This window comes from Marmota monax, unplaced genomic scaffold, assembly GCF_021218885.2.
Source record: "Marmota monax isolate L192 unplaced genomic scaffold, Marmota_monax_Labrador192_F-V1.1 WCK01_AAM20220418_F8-fsc00012, whole genome shotgun sequence".
In the NCBI taxonomy this organism is placed as follows: Eukaryota; Metazoa; Chordata; class Mammalia; order Rodentia; family Sciuridae; genus Marmota; species Marmota monax.
The window spans coordinates 32,473,380-32,488,905 of record NW_026695227.1 but is presented as its reverse complement, the minus strand read 5'-3'; the positions used below and the strand labels follow the sequence as shown (position 1 = coordinate 32,488,905).

At 37.4% G+C, this 15,526-nt stretch overlaps 1 protein-coding gene across 6 annotated transcripts in view; it reads right to left on the bottom strand.

The window, feature by feature from the left end:
* Nucleotides 1-15,526, bottom strand: part of Scn8a (sodium voltage-gated channel alpha subunit 8) — a 176,870-nt gene that overhangs the window by 118,935 nt on the left and 42,409 nt on the right. For all 6 annotated transcript variants that reach the window (XM_058576372.1, XM_058576371.1, XM_058576370.1 and 3 more), the window contains exon 2: nt 6,548-6,877. In XM_058576372.1, the coding sequence (XP_058432355.1) occupies nt 6,548-6,823 (276 nt within the window). In that variant the 5' untranslated portion in view covers nt 6,824-6,877. The remainder of the gene's footprint in view (nt 1-6,547; nt 6,878-15,526) is intronic.

Genomic DNA, 15,526 nt, shown 5'->3' with positions numbered 1-15,526 from the left:
CCCTCCATGATATGGCTCTGTACCTCCCTTCCCAGACTTCTCTCCCACTGCTCCTCAGTCATTCCCCACATTCCAATCACTTTGGATGACCAGGGCCTCACACGAGAGAGCCAGACACACTACCATGTCCAATGCCATTGTCCTTGAGCCTCTGTTTATGTTGTTCTCTCTGCCTAGAATGTTTTAGTTCATCCCTCATTTCTAAAATCCAAGGTCTAATTCAAACATTACTCTTGTTATGAAATTTACCCATGGCTCTCTTGTCAAAAGTGACACCAGTTACAACCTATTTTAGGGTAAAGAATGGACTTTGTGAATCTTTATTTACTCCAAGAGAACTGAATGCCTCACTGAAGAAGTACTTGTTGAACAAATCAATCACATTTTATATGAGGCCACCCAAGTTTCTCTGACTTCCTTAATAGTCAGTTAATAGAGTATGGGTAACAATTGACATAGCCAAGAAAACAGCAAAACATTTAGTGCAGATGGACACAACAGAAGGTTTGGGTGATACACATTGGTGACCAATAAGTCAAGAAGCGATTTAAGCACTAGGTAGAGGTTGTTGCCTAAAGCCTTTTATAAAGTTCTTTCTAATTCTAAGGCTTCATAAAAGAAACATAACCTGATGGCACTTCACAAATTATCCAGCCCTCTAAAAATATAGCCAAAACAACAGGAAATCCCCTCCCTGATTCCCTCTTTAGTTCCTAAACACAATCAATTCTTTGAGAAAGAAATACTGATAATCGGTCATTTTCCCCCTAGAGTTTAGTTCATTTCATATAGAAACATTTGTCATTAGGAAAAAAAAAATGTCATGTTACCTTTTGTGTCCATAGCACTTAGAAAATCACCTAGTGTTTTCACATGCATTATTTCATAAGATTAATTCATTCAACAAATATTGATCAAACGCTTACTATAGAGAAGGCACTGCTCCAGATGATAATATGAGAAAATGAACATTAAACAAATATACTATATGCCAAATGTTAAGTGTTATGAAGAAAAATGAAGCATTAATGGGCTATTTAATAGGCAATTTGGCTGATCTGTTTTATATAGGTTAGTCAAGAAATGATATTTAGAAAAATTCTATAAAATAGGTGAGATACTATCTATTAGCATGATCTTAATTTTCTGGATTAGAGAAACTGAGACTCCGAATGGTTGTGATATGCCCCAAATCATCTAGAATAATTCTTGATCAACTACTAAAGTTAAAAAGAGGAATCAGACTTAGGAATGCTTAATTAAATTCCTTTCCCTCTACGTAACCTTATTTGGTGAACAAGAAATCCCATATATGTCCATCATTAATCCATCACCATGGGAATGGCCCACCTTTCAGCTCTAAAATATTTGCTTCATTTTGATTTGGTGAATAAAACAACTAAACTACCACTTTGTTTTCTTATATTATTGGGAAAATTTTTAACAGAATAAAGCAACAATTTAAAATATGTAGTTTTTATTTAAAACAGAAAGCAACATCTTTATAAACTTATTGTGTAAAAACAAGCAATGGAACAACTCATTAGCAAAACTTCAAAATCATGCCGAATGAACATAAATCTTCCCTTAATAGCCTGTCTCTGTGCTGCATACCTGTTGAAAGTGTGTGAAAACAAATTTGGCAAGGATTTTTCTGCCAGGAACTTATGAGCCTGTGTGCACATGTGTAAGTGTTTTTCATTTGAGGAAACTGATGGCACTAACATTAGTAAAGTAAGAAGAAAATTGTAAGGACTGTTGGGAACTGTTACCCTCCACACCTAAACTGAATGAAACTTGAAAATATCTTCTTTTCTAAGGTGGGGCTGAAGACCTGGGCATATTACTAAAATTCAGAAGAGAAGAAGGAGGAACCTGTTCTGTTGCACGAGAATCAAGTTGGGCCATAAGGAAAGAGATCTCTGAGCCAGGCCTGGACGAACAGGTAGAATACTAAAAGGTGAAGTGAAAAGAACTGAGTGCATTCCACCAGGAGGGGACAAGACCCGAAGGTGGAAAAACCCTAAAGGAACAAAATAGTCTGCAATCAAACACAAAGTGCAATAAATGTGAAATACAATTAAAGATGTATTTGTAGGTACAACTATTATGTATATATTGTAGATAAGGAAACTGAAGTCCAAAGAATTTAAGTGATTCACCTAAGGGCAAACAAGGACAAACTGGAACTAAAACCAAGGTTTTACATTCCCAGGTAGGTGTTCTTTCTGAAATAATATTCTGGCTTAGACTGGGGATGCATTATAGTGGGTGGGAGAGAATATTCCTTTGAAAAGTAACAATAAGTGAAGAGGTTGTTAATTGTCTGAAGACCACATGGCTGAATAACTGCAGTGGTGTTGATAAGAGCCGGGGTCTCTGGGAGAGCCTGTCCAGGGCCGCTGGCCCACCATCCTTCTCCCCCAGAGGCATAGCTCTTACCCATTTATATTTTAGGACTCAACTGACTAAGAAGAGTTATAAACCACAGGGATTATTAGGAATGTAATTGAAAAGGAGTTCATTTTTCTTCTTCTTTATTTTGACTGCCCAACATCAGAAGAACTGAGCCAATTGAGGCTGAGGATCAAATAATACAAAATTTTATTTTATTTTATTTAATATTTATTTTTTAGTTATAGTTGGACGCAATACCTTTATTTCACTTATTTATTTTTACTTGGTGTTGAGGATCGAACCCAGGGCCTTGTGCATGTGAGGCGAGTGCTCTACCGCTGAGCCACAACCCCAGCCCAATGTAAAATTTTAAAAGTGGGAAACAGAAATACATTGTAATGAATGTAGAGTTGGGAGGCCTGAGTTCTAATACTGACTGGTTCTACTACTAAAAGTGGTGCTGGCTTTTGCAAAGTACTTCACCTCATAAAATTTATAAAATGAAGAGGCTGATCTAGCTGATGTCTAAGATTACCAAATTATAATTTTCTGTGATTTTCTGATTCCTTTTGTGGACAAAGGAATACAGGAAGAGTTGAAGGTAAAATGAAACTTTGGGAAGCCATATACAATTTCTGAATGCAACAGGAATATGCCCTATTTAGAGACACATCAATCAATCCTGTAATTTGAATTTTTGTTTATAGAACTTTCTTATAACAGAGTACAATTAATAAATAAAAAGAACACACAAATTATCAGTTCTAAGAAATGGGAAAAAGGAATAGGAATCAACTAGGAAAGCTAGGAAGGCGTTCTTTCAACTTAATCCATAGACTTTCTTGTTGCCTATTATTGTTATTAGGAATATATATGGTATTTAAAATTCAGCAAGTATTATGATTCATTAGAGAGTATTTTCTGTAGTGAAGACAGAGGGACACTTTCAACAGTCCTTGACTTTATACACCCCCCCAAAAAAAATTGGGGGAGGAGGCAAATGAATTGAGAATTGATAGGTAAGACTTCATAGTTTGAAAGAAGGGAAGCCAAAATTAAATGAGCCTAAGAAAATAGTCGGGGGGGGGGGGGCAAGAAAAAAGGAGAGTTCAAGTTCTTAAAAATATGTATTTGTTTTGGCTTACACATATATAAAGAAACTCTGGCAGATACTGCTATCAGTGGTTGTCAGTGCAGAAGACTAAGGGAGAAGGCATATGAGGGACAAGGATAAAAGGGAGACTTTTACCAAATAAATACCTTTGAATTTTTAACCAGTTAAACGTATTACCTATTTTAAATGGTAAACAAATAAAATTATTAAATGCCCCTTAAACTCAAATATTTGTAACAATTGAAAAATAAGAATCCAAAGAAAGGAGGCATTAGAACAGAGTACCAACAGGTAAAGAAAATGAAAAGTTGTAGCACTGGGAGGTCTGAGGAATTCAAAGAGAGGAAGATCCAGGTTGTTGCAGTGACCAGCTGGAAAAGTCACTGTGGAACCCAAAAAGAACCTCAGAAGCTTGGAACAGGCCAAACCAGCCCCCAACTGGAATAAAGAACAGCTTCCTGAAAATCTGATATACAACTTGCATGGCCCTGGGTGTCTCAGGAATGTGGAATCCAAAATGGGATGACACCAGAACTTAAAAATAATAGGGAACTGGTTCTCTCTTACCCCCAAAAAAGAAAGAGGGAAGGAACTAACTAAAAAACAAGTTTCTGGAAAAGTGATAAAAATGATTTATTAGTTAGAAAATGAGACCTGAGAAAATAATAAAGGATTCTGCTTGTATCATTTAGCACAGAAAAGAGATAATATTTTGCTAAGATTTATTTAAGGCAGCCCTTGAAATGCAAACAGAAAGGAATGTCCTCTTAAAGTCACATCTACCTTCATGAATGTTTGATTTGTGGGTTAATTCCCAGTGTGCTTCCTTGTAGGAGAGGCCCTGCTAATTTAGCATAGTGCAAGGCCTAATTAGTAAGAAGTATTAGTAATACTAGTAAGATTTGCAAGTGAACTCAAGGAAGCACATTAATTTTAATCAACTGAAAAATTCCTCACTTAAAAGTACAATGTGGGGGCTGAGGGTCGTAGCTCAGCAGCAGAGCATTTGCCTAGCATGCACAAGGCTCTGGGTTTGTTCTCTAGCACCATAAAAATAATTAGAAAAGTAAATAAAAGTACAATATATATACTTCTGAAATGCTAGCAGAGCTTTCTTTTTCTTAATGCCTCCACAACTAGGTTTTGTTTGTTTTATAATAATCATTAACTGAGTGTTTGTACTTTATAAACAGTTTTTTAAAGAGTACCCCCTGCCCCCCTCCAAAAAAAATTACAACTAAGGTTATCCTTTCCAGGGACAATTTACCTTTGTGGCAAAGCCAAAGGCTCAAGTCAGACTTTCTATCATGCTGAGCCAGTCCCATAATAGAGCTACATCAACAATTTGGCCTATCCAAAGAATAACACACATCAGGGCCAGAGACCTACTCTCTTTGAAGAGTTCTCACTTGCAATCCAGACCACTGAAAACTGAGGCATTGGAAGAGGAAAAAGAAACAACAGGGCAGGAACCAGAGGTAAAGGTACAGAAGGGAAAATGGGTTCTGAGAACTAATATATCTATATATTTTTCAAATCTTAAGTCAGGTTCAAGAAAACAAAGTTTAGTTTGTATATGAGTTGGAAAAATAAATAGTTTAGACCCAGAGAGATAAAGTGACTTGCTAACAGTCATGAATCCTTTTGTGAAGTTTTTTTCCTTCATGTAATTTTTCCCATATAAATTATTTGTGGTATCTTGGACAATACATATTTTAAAAAGTAAATAATATACAGTGAATTATTGTAGAGTCAAAATTCCTTACTTCCAGTCTACTGTTCTTTATATTTCTTCAACTGGAAAGATTTAGACCACTGGTTCCATTTTTTCTTACTATATAACTACTCTACGCAGGAACAGAAGCACCTGGGTAAAGAGCCATTTTGTGTAGAGCTGTCTTAAACTCCTTTTGTCATCCCAAACTAAAAATGCCTCCATAGCTATAGCTAAATCTGTTACTTCTATTCCATTTTCAAGTCAAAAAAGCTTAACTTTTTTCTCAAATTGAAAGACAAAAATGCAATTTAGTTAAGGGCAGTTTTGTTAACAGAGACAGTTTAGTTAAGTTTTATATTGTAAACATATAACTACACAAAATCATTTCCCCCGTTATCTGGAAAAACCTATCAATCTAATTCTTTATAATTCTTTAAATGGCATCTGTTGGATAGCAGTCCCCTAAAATGTATTTGATGTTAGCCCTCAGGATTCAATGGCTAATTGGTTAGCTGGTGAAACATCTTGGAGGCTTTGCTTCTCTATCTGTTGCTTTGTTTCAGTAGATAACTATGAGAAAGAAAACTAAGATTTAGTCAAGTATTTGGGAAGTCTGAAACCCTTGGCCAAAGGAAGACTGGTATTTCTTTCACCTGTGTTTCCTACTACAGGAAGAACAGAATTGACTTTGCTGCAAGAATCCATCCAGACAACTATGTAACAAGACCAAAGACCTGGAGTCCTCCTCCTTGGTTCAGAGTGCTTTATTCTATTCCTGTCCCCAGCAGCAATGCTCTAATGTCACAAAAGGGACCGTACAAGAGAGCAAACCCATCCTCTCCACTATATTAACCACAGACTCTGCTGATTTGCAACAGTAACATCATCTTTATATTTAAAGATAGAATTTCAAATGTGTGTGTCTAAGAGATTCCACAGGGCTATACTATATTATATTCTTTTTCTTCTTTTTATTGACACTAATAAATATTCTTTTTCCTTCCTTTTGGTGCTGGCTATTGAACTCAGGGTCTTGTGCATGTGCTCTATCACTGAGCTACCCCACAATCCCTATGTCCTCTTTTTCTGATCTAACCTGAAGCCAATACCAGAAGTCCTATTAACAGAGTTGACAAATGAAGATCCACAAATGATCCTTACCAGCAACTAAATGGAAAAACAACCCCTGAAAATCAGAACCAAAAAAAAGCTAACTACTTCTCTTCTCCCCACTCTGGCAAAAAGCCACAGCTCTTTCTCCCCATCTCCCACTGCCTTTTAGGAAAGGGGCATCTGCGGCTGCACCTCCTCCAACTCACTTTCTGCGTCAAATAGTATGGGTCAAAGTCCTCCAGGGGAACCGCAACCAGGCCTTGGGGGATGTCCCCGTAGATAAAAGGCAAACTCTTCCCTGCTTCCAGGTCACTGTTTGGCTTGGGCTTGCTGTCTTCATCGTCTTCTCGATGGCTGCCATCGGCCTTTGGTGGTTTCTTGAGCTTGCTCTCAGCAATGCGCCTCTCAATGTTTGCCAGCGACTCAGGGGTGAAAGGCTTGAAACTATCAGGGCCTGGTGGTGCAAGCAGCCGCGCTGCCATCTTCTCATCCTGCAGCAGCTTCGTTAGTTATGCTGCGTCCAGGACAGGTCAGCTCTAGAAGAAACAGCAACACAGACAGCATTAATCAATCACTGTTCTAAAAAGAGGCCAGACTAAACCATCTCACTCTCAACCCTATTCACAACCTTTGCAACACATAGTCTCTTCCATGACTTCTTTTTTCTTCAGGAAATCTGTGGCATGAATGGACTAGGTAATGTTCATAACCACCCCTCACGGAATGATCAGCCTGGGAAATGGAAAGATAGGAGACTCCTGGGTTGCTAGCAATTGTTACATTTACTTAGATCCAACTTACTGTTAGAAACCATAGACAATAAAATGAAGTATTCCCTATCCTCAGGGAAGTTCTATTCTAAATTAATAAGGCATATTTAACATTCTGTTGGGCATATGTTAACTCGTGTGGCCTTATATGCTCAGGTCACCTTCCTTTCCTGGATCTCCACTCCCCAAAAAAAACAGTCCTCTTTAAGGGCAACACAAGGATAAGTTGCTCCTCTTCTCAAATTTCACTTGCTGAAAACAAAATTAGCCCTTAGAGAATTTGCGGGCACAAAATATGAATACAATAGCTTCCGTCTGCTTTAGTCCTTCAAGTTATTTTTCAATTTACCAAGTTGTTTAAAATCTATCCACTATAAAAGTCCATAAGTATCTTCTTCTAAGACAAAGCTCCTGCCTGAGACAAACACTAAACATGGTTTTCTGTGGTGAGGGCAGACACTTCTCTATAAATACCTCCTGCTTGGCAATGAGAAAAAGCAAGTGCGAGTGGAATTCCAGAGAGCTTGTTCTGTCCTGCCATGTTGGAGACCCCCAGAGGGGCTCAAGTCCAAAGTATGAGGCGTGAAAATGGAGAAACAACCCAAAATTCTTTTCTAAAATGAAAGACTGAATGCATACCGGAGCTGGGAACTTCTAAGCCTGGTATTTGAAAAGCCGGGTTATCCATATACAAGCTTTAAATGGAGGAATTCTGGTGGCAAAAGCAACAGTGTTCAGTTCCTGCCAGAACACATAGACAGAGTCTGGCAGCTCACCTGATGCTCAAAGTGCCACTTTCTTCCATTAGCTTTGTGGGCTCTAAAAGGACAACCCGGGAAAAAATTTAAAAGGTTAACAATTCTTTTCCCTCCTACTTAGCCCTCAGGGTCCATTTCAAGGCAAGAATTCATAAAACTTGAAGTTCCTCAAGAGAATGGTAGTAGAATTAACTCTAAGTAATTTGGGAGTGCAATTTCTGAGAACTCTTTTGTGAATCCACCTGCTCTGTAACCCCCATCCCCACCCCCATCCCACCCCCACCCCAGGCTCTGTCTATTGGTGGTGACTGCAGGGTGCTGCTGTGCAGCCTAGAGCATCTGTATGTGGGCTGGGCAGTTCACCTACTTAAAGCCCAGGGTTGATAAGGCCAGAACAACACACTTATCCCAGGTAGGTCCACATCGTTAGCCTCATGCTGCAGAGAAAAACATTCCACAGACAGGAGATGGGGCCAGAAAAATAACTGCATAGGATTAGAGCTGCAAGACATGTAGGTCCAGTCATTCCATTCTGTAGATGAGAAGGGGTCTTAAGAGACGGCTTACCCAAAGTCCCAGGGCCAGGATTAAAAGTCACAGCCAAGAGCTCTGACATCTCATACTTCTTTTATTACAACAATAATCAGTTACCCACATCCTATCATATCTCCTATTAGTCCCCTAAAGCAATAGACTGGTACATTAAGGAAATCAAATAAAATGTTATGGCTCTACTGATCCAAGACTTTATTTACAAATATCCCCCCAACATTGAATTCTTTTTCTTTCATTCCTTTCCTCCTGCCTATTAAATAAACCCCTCCTTCTCCACAAAGCCTTCCTAACAATTCCAGCCTTTGTTAATTCTTCCCTTTGTGCTCCTACAACGCCTCCATCATGATCAGAGCTAACACTGATCATGGGCTATTTCAAGCTCTTTGCTTGCATTAACTCACTTGTTTCCGAAACAACATATGAGGTAGGTATTAACACCATTTAACAAATGAAGAAACAGAGGCTTAGAGAACTAATACTCTTGTCTGAAGTCACACAGCTAGAAAATGACAAAGTCAGGACTCAAAACACCTAAAGTCACTTGTTTTGACACTTAAAACCACTGCCAAAACCAGAACCCACAATGGAACCCCAAAACTAGGACTCCCTGGCTTCTATATTCACATTCATCTTCAACCCTAGGTCACTCTTCTACTCAGAGGACAAAGAACACTTAGGATGCTGACAAATTCTAGTGATGTAACTGCAGGCAGCTGGGCTCCTCATGGCAGTCCACAGCTAGGTCCTCTGCTCTTGCTCTGCTTCCTCTTGCCTTCTTCAGGACAGTGTCCCCTCAGTCATCTCTGCTTCCCAGCACATCTCCAACCTTCCTTTTTCCTTCCTCTATCTTCCCTGTACATCCTCATCTTCCAACTCACTCCTCATTCAGCCTCAGTAACACTATGTTATCTTGGTTCTAAACACAGCTGTAGTCTCCTCTCTCCCTCCTCCTCTAAGGGTTGGCCTTCTGAAATTTCTGTTACACTTTTTCTTTTAGGGATCTCAACTACTCAAAATAATCTGTATACAATGATTTTCAAATTTCTGTCAGCAGCTCTGACTGTTCTGAGTCCCTCAGTTATCTCAAGGGGACTTGTCAACATTTCAAAATTCAAGCATTTAAAACTACTCTTACTTCCAAAGTGGATTCCTCCCAACTTTCTCATTTTTGTTACTAGGACCATGTTTTTTCCAATCATCTAACATGGAATCTCAGTCACCTCTACCCAGTTCTCCTTTGATATCTACAACAAATCAGTCACCAGTCTTCCCAATCCTTCCTGCAGAGCCTCCATTTTCAATTGCATCATCTACTGCAAAAGGTCCTACTGCAAAAGCCTCTCCCCTGGTAGATCATCCTCAATCTACCAGGTACATCTCCAAAGATCTTTTTCACCAAAAATCCTGCTTTCATTATGTTATTTCCCTCCTGCAAACCTACCAGTTAAAGAACTGATTCCAGACTCCTGTCATGTCACTACTACTCAAGGCCTTCAGTGACTTTATGCTTCTCAAGCATTCTCTTCCACTGGTTCTCTGCAACAACATCTGCCCTGGTGACTGTTGTCTGTTTTCTAATGTTTCTTTCTAAAGGTAAACATAATACAATATAGTAAATGAATCTGCAGTACACAACTTGATTATTCTGTACAAATGTGTACATCTGTGTAACAACCTCTAAGATCAAGACAGAGATTTATTTCTCAGATGGCTCTCGTAAGCTCTCTTATCAATAACCACCTCCAGTAAATGTTGTTCTGACATCTATCACTATAGATTAATTTCACTGCTTCTTGAACTTCACCTAAGTAAAATATAAACAACTCCTGGATGTATGGCTTCTTTCTAACCTTATTTCTATGAATCCACCTTTGTTGTGAGTATAGCACACATTCTTTTGTTGCTGTGTAGTATTCCATGTATACATGTAGTACAATTTATTTACCAATCTACTTTTACAGCCATGTAGAATATTTGTCATTTTAGGCTATTATGAATAAAAGCTACTAAGGACATTCCTGTTTATGTCTTTTGGTGGCCATATATATTCCCATTTTTTAGCATGTAACAAGGGGAAGAATCTGGGTCAGAAGGCATATATTTAGCTTTAGTGATATTCCTATCAACAACATAAGAGAATTCCAGTTCCTCTACTTCCTCACCAACATTCGTAAATGACAGCCTTAATTTCACCCATCCTGGTGGGTGGACTATAGTATCACACAGTTTTGTTTAAAAAATTATTTTTTAAACAAATAAACATAAACACATAAAATTAACTATTTTTAAAAAGAAAAACTCAGTAGCAATTTAGTTCCAAAACCTTCCCATCATTCTAAAGTAAAACCTCTTGTCCATTAAGCAGTTCAGTTTTTCCCCATCTCCCTACCACCAGTCCCAGTTCCTTGTAACCATCAGTCTACATTTTCTCTCTACTGATCAATTCTGAATATTTCATATCAAAGAAATCATTCCATATGCATCTTTTTGTGTCTGGCTTCTTAGAATAACAATTTCAAGGTCCCTTCACATGTAGCATATAACAGTACTTCATTCCTTTCTATGGATGAATGATATTACATATGTATATATTACAATTTACATATATATTCCCCCATTGATAGACATTTGGGTTCGTTCCACCTCTTGGTTATTATGAATAGTGTATACACATGTACTTGTCTTAGTTCCCATGTTAAATTTTTCAAAGCATGGACCTAGGAGTGCAATCGCAGAGCCACATGGTAATTCTTTGTTTAACGTTTCTGTAGAACTGCCAAACTATTTTCCACAGCAGCCTAACCATTTTTCATCCTCAATAGTAAAGTAAAAAGGTTACAATTTTTCCACTACCTTGTCAAACTTGTTAGTTTCCCTTTTTCCTATCCCTTCCCTTCCCTTATTTCAAATTATGACCATCCTAGTTATGAGGTAGTATCTCTTTTTCATATTTGCATTTTCCTAATGACACTGATGCATTTTTCATGTGTTTGTTGGTCCACTACATGTTTTGTTTTGTTTTGTTTTCCACTTTGGTAGTGGGGATTGAACCCAGGGGCACTTTGCCACTGAGCTACCTCCCTGGGACTTTTCTTTCTTTCTTTCTTTTTTTTTCTGAGACAGAGTCTTACTAAATTGCTTAGGACCCTACTAAGTTGATAAAGTTGGCTTTAAACTTGTGATCCTCCTGACCCAGCCTCCTGAGTCACTGGGATTACAGGTGTGCGCCACCATGCCTGGCTTCAATACAATTGTAATTTTCAATGTTTGATGATACGGAACATCTTTTCCTAGGTTTACTGTCTATTTAGACATCTGTTCTACAAAGTGCAGGTTTCAATCTTTGCTCACTTTCTTCTCTTGTGTTTACATTTTTCTAATTATTTTATGGCAGTTCTTTATCTACTCTCTATATAAGTCCAAGTATTCACCTCACCTTTATTTTCTTAGTGATATCATCTGATAAACATTAATTCTTAATTTTACTAAAATCTAACCTATTAATCTTATCTTTCAAGTTGGTGCCTTTTAATTTTTTAAAGAAACCTGCCTCTCCCAAGATCACACAGGTATTCTATGTTTTCCTCTAAAAGCTTTATTGCTTTACCTTTCTCATTTAGATTTGTAATCCATTTGGAATAGAATTTTGTATATGACGAGAGGTAGAGGTTCCTTTTTTTTTCTAGATGAATATTCAACTGACCCAGCATCACTTAATAAAATGTTACTTTCTCTGACTACTAAATATATGTCCATTTATTTTCTTGTCCTAAACCTCCTGAAGTCTTTCTTTCTTTCTTCTTTTACCTAAGCTATATTCATCCATCCATCAAATCGACACTGTCTTGCAAAAAGTGAAAATAAACATTTCATATATAGAATGAACTTAGAGACCATCAAGTCCAGCTTTCCTTATCTGTAAATTAAGTAAGACAGGCTGGACTGCTAACTGCCAATTAGGATAGATGCAGAGCTAGAACCCAAGTTTCTTGCCTTCCTATATACAGTTGACCCTCGAATAATATAGCTTTGAACTGCATAAGTCCACTTGTATGAAGATTTTTTTTAAAGATTTGTGACAATTTGAAAATACTCAGAGTAGGCAGAAATAGTGAAAAATTAAGAAAAAGGTGTGTCATGAATGTACAAAATATACATAGATAATAGTCTATTTGATCATTTATTACCATAAAGTATATAAGAATCCATTATAAAAAGTTAAAATCTATTAAATCATAACTGCATAAAATTAACTGTACTACATATAGTATATAATTCTGTAATAATTTTGAAGCCACCCCTGGTTGCTACTACAGTGAGCTCCTGATGTGCTGCTAATCATCTCCATGTGAACAATTAATTCTACCCTATAGCAAATTCTATACCTCAATAAAAAGTGATTTCTTGCAGCTCTTGTATATTTTCCCCCACATATATTCATAATATGCAAAATAAGTATTAACTCACCATTATTGGTAAGACTTCCATCAACAGCAGGATATTAGTTTGGGGAGAGTCAAAAGCTAAATGTGAATTTTTGACTGCATGAGAGGGTGGGTGCCCAATCTGTGTTGTTCAAGGGTCAACTGTAATGCTCTTTTCCCTGAGCCACAGTCTCTCAGTCAATGCACCATATCCATCATACCACTACTCTCTCTGCTGCTCATCTTCATGTAACAGACATGACCAAGCCCAGATATGAAGCAACAAGACAAGTGACTTTTGGCCCTCAGAGTCCCAAAAGAAAATGAACTTGACTCAAAGTTGAGGGCAATAGATGGCTAGGGCTTTCTTCTCTTGGTCATCCAGGAGGATTAAGACCTTAAAATGCCATTTGTAGCCTGGCAAATAATGAACAATTCAAATTAAAGATTATGGGGTGGAAGATAGAAAACTGACATTGAAGTGAGGTTATAACAGGGATGAACGGTAGGGAAGTCATCCATGAGGAGTTGAGGAAGGAAACACTCTGTGCAAGGATGCACAAGAAAATATGCTGGGAGGGGCTGGGGCTGGGGCTGAGCGGTAGCGCACTTGCCTGGCATGTGTGAGGCACTGGTTTGATACTCAGCACTGCATATGAATAAATAAAAAATAAAGGTCTATCAACAACTACAAAAATATTTTTAAAAAAAGAAGAAAATATGCTGGGAAAAGGAACAAATAAAAAGTAGCAAGTAGTACTGAAATCATGTTTCGGGCTGGGGATGTAACTCAGTGGTGGAGTGCTTGCCTAGTATGACTGAGGTCCTCAGTTCAAGCCCCATCACTGCAAACAGAAGAAAACAAAACCAAAACCAAAAAACCCATAAAACCTTGTCACAGACTTGAAGAAGAAGAATAAAGGTGGAGGACTCACACTTCCTGATATCAAAACTTACTATGGTTATAGTAATTAAAAGATTGGTACTGGCATAAAGACAGATATAGAAGACCAATGAAATGGATAAATCTTCACATATATGGTGAAGTGACTTTCTCTTCTTTTTAAAAAATTATTATTATTTTTTTTAATTGTAGACAGACACATACCTTTATTTTATTTTTTTAATATGGTGCCCGGGATCGAACCCAGTGCCTCACGCATGCTAGGCAAGCACTCTATCACTGAGTCACAACCTCGGCCCGGTGAAGTGACTTTCAACAAGAGTACCAAGAGCATTCAATGGGAAAAGGACAATCATTTCAATAAATGGTACTGGGAAAACTGGATATCCATATGCAAAAGAATGAAACTGGACCCTTATTTCATACCATTTGCAAAAATGAACACAAAGTGGATCAAAGACCTAAATATAAGGGGCTGAAACTATAAAACTCTTAGCAAAACTCATGAGGGAAAAGCTTCATAACATCAGACTTGACAGTGATTTCTTGGATATGATGCCAAAAGCGCCGGAAAAGGAAAAAAAAAGAAAGAAAGAAAGAAAAAATAGACAAAATGAACTTCATCAAAATTAAAAACTATTGTGCATCAAAGGATATTATCAAGAGAGTGAAAAGGCAACCCACAGAATGGGAGGAAATATTTGCAAATAATATACCTCAGGAATTAATACACAGAATATATAAAGAACTCCTACAGCTCAACAACAACCATAAAGTTTAAAAATTAAACAAAAGATTTAAATAGACATTTCTCCAAAGAAAATATAGAAGTGGCCAATAAGCACATGTAAAGATGTTCAATATCACTGAGCATTAGGTAAGTGTAAACCAGAATCAGAAAATATCATTTTGTACTCATTAGGATGGCAATTATATTTAAAAACAAGCAAATAAACAAGCAAAAAAGAAAATAATGAGTGTTGATAAGGATGTCAAGAAATTGGAATCCTAGCATACTACTGGTGGGAATAAAATGGTATAACTGTTACAGGAGAGTACAGCTGTTTTTCTAAAAATTAAGAATAGAATTACCATAAAACCCACCAATTTCACTTTAAGTACTCCCAAAAAATTGAAAGAAGGGACTTGAATATATATTCTTAAAATTATTCAAAATTACCAAAAAGGTAGAACAGCCCAAATGTTCTTTAATGGATAAATAAAACATGGCATACATATACAAGGGAATATTGTGAACTCTTATAAAGGAAAGAAATTTTAACACATGCTAAAATATGGATGAACCTTGAAAACATCATGCTAAGTGAAATAAACCAGACACAAAAGGACAAATATTATACGACTCCACTTATATGAAATACCTAGAATAGTCAAATACACAGAAAGTAGAATAGTGATTGCCCAGGGCTAGGGGCACTTATATGAAATACTTAGAATAGTCAAATACACAGAAAGTAGAACAGTGATTGCCCAGGGCTAGGGGGAGTTGCAATGGTGAGGTATTGCTTAATTGGTACAGAGTGTGAGTCGGAGATGATGAAAAAACTCTGAAGAGGGACATTGGTGACAGTTGCATAACAATATGACTGTAACTTACTGAATTCTATACTTAAAAATGGTAAAACAGTAAATTTTATGTCATGTATATTTATTATGATTTGGATCTGGAATGTCCCTCAAAGGCTCATCTGTTGAAGGCCTGTTCTCTGTTATGATCTGGATATGAGGTATCCCCCAAAGGATCCAGTTAATT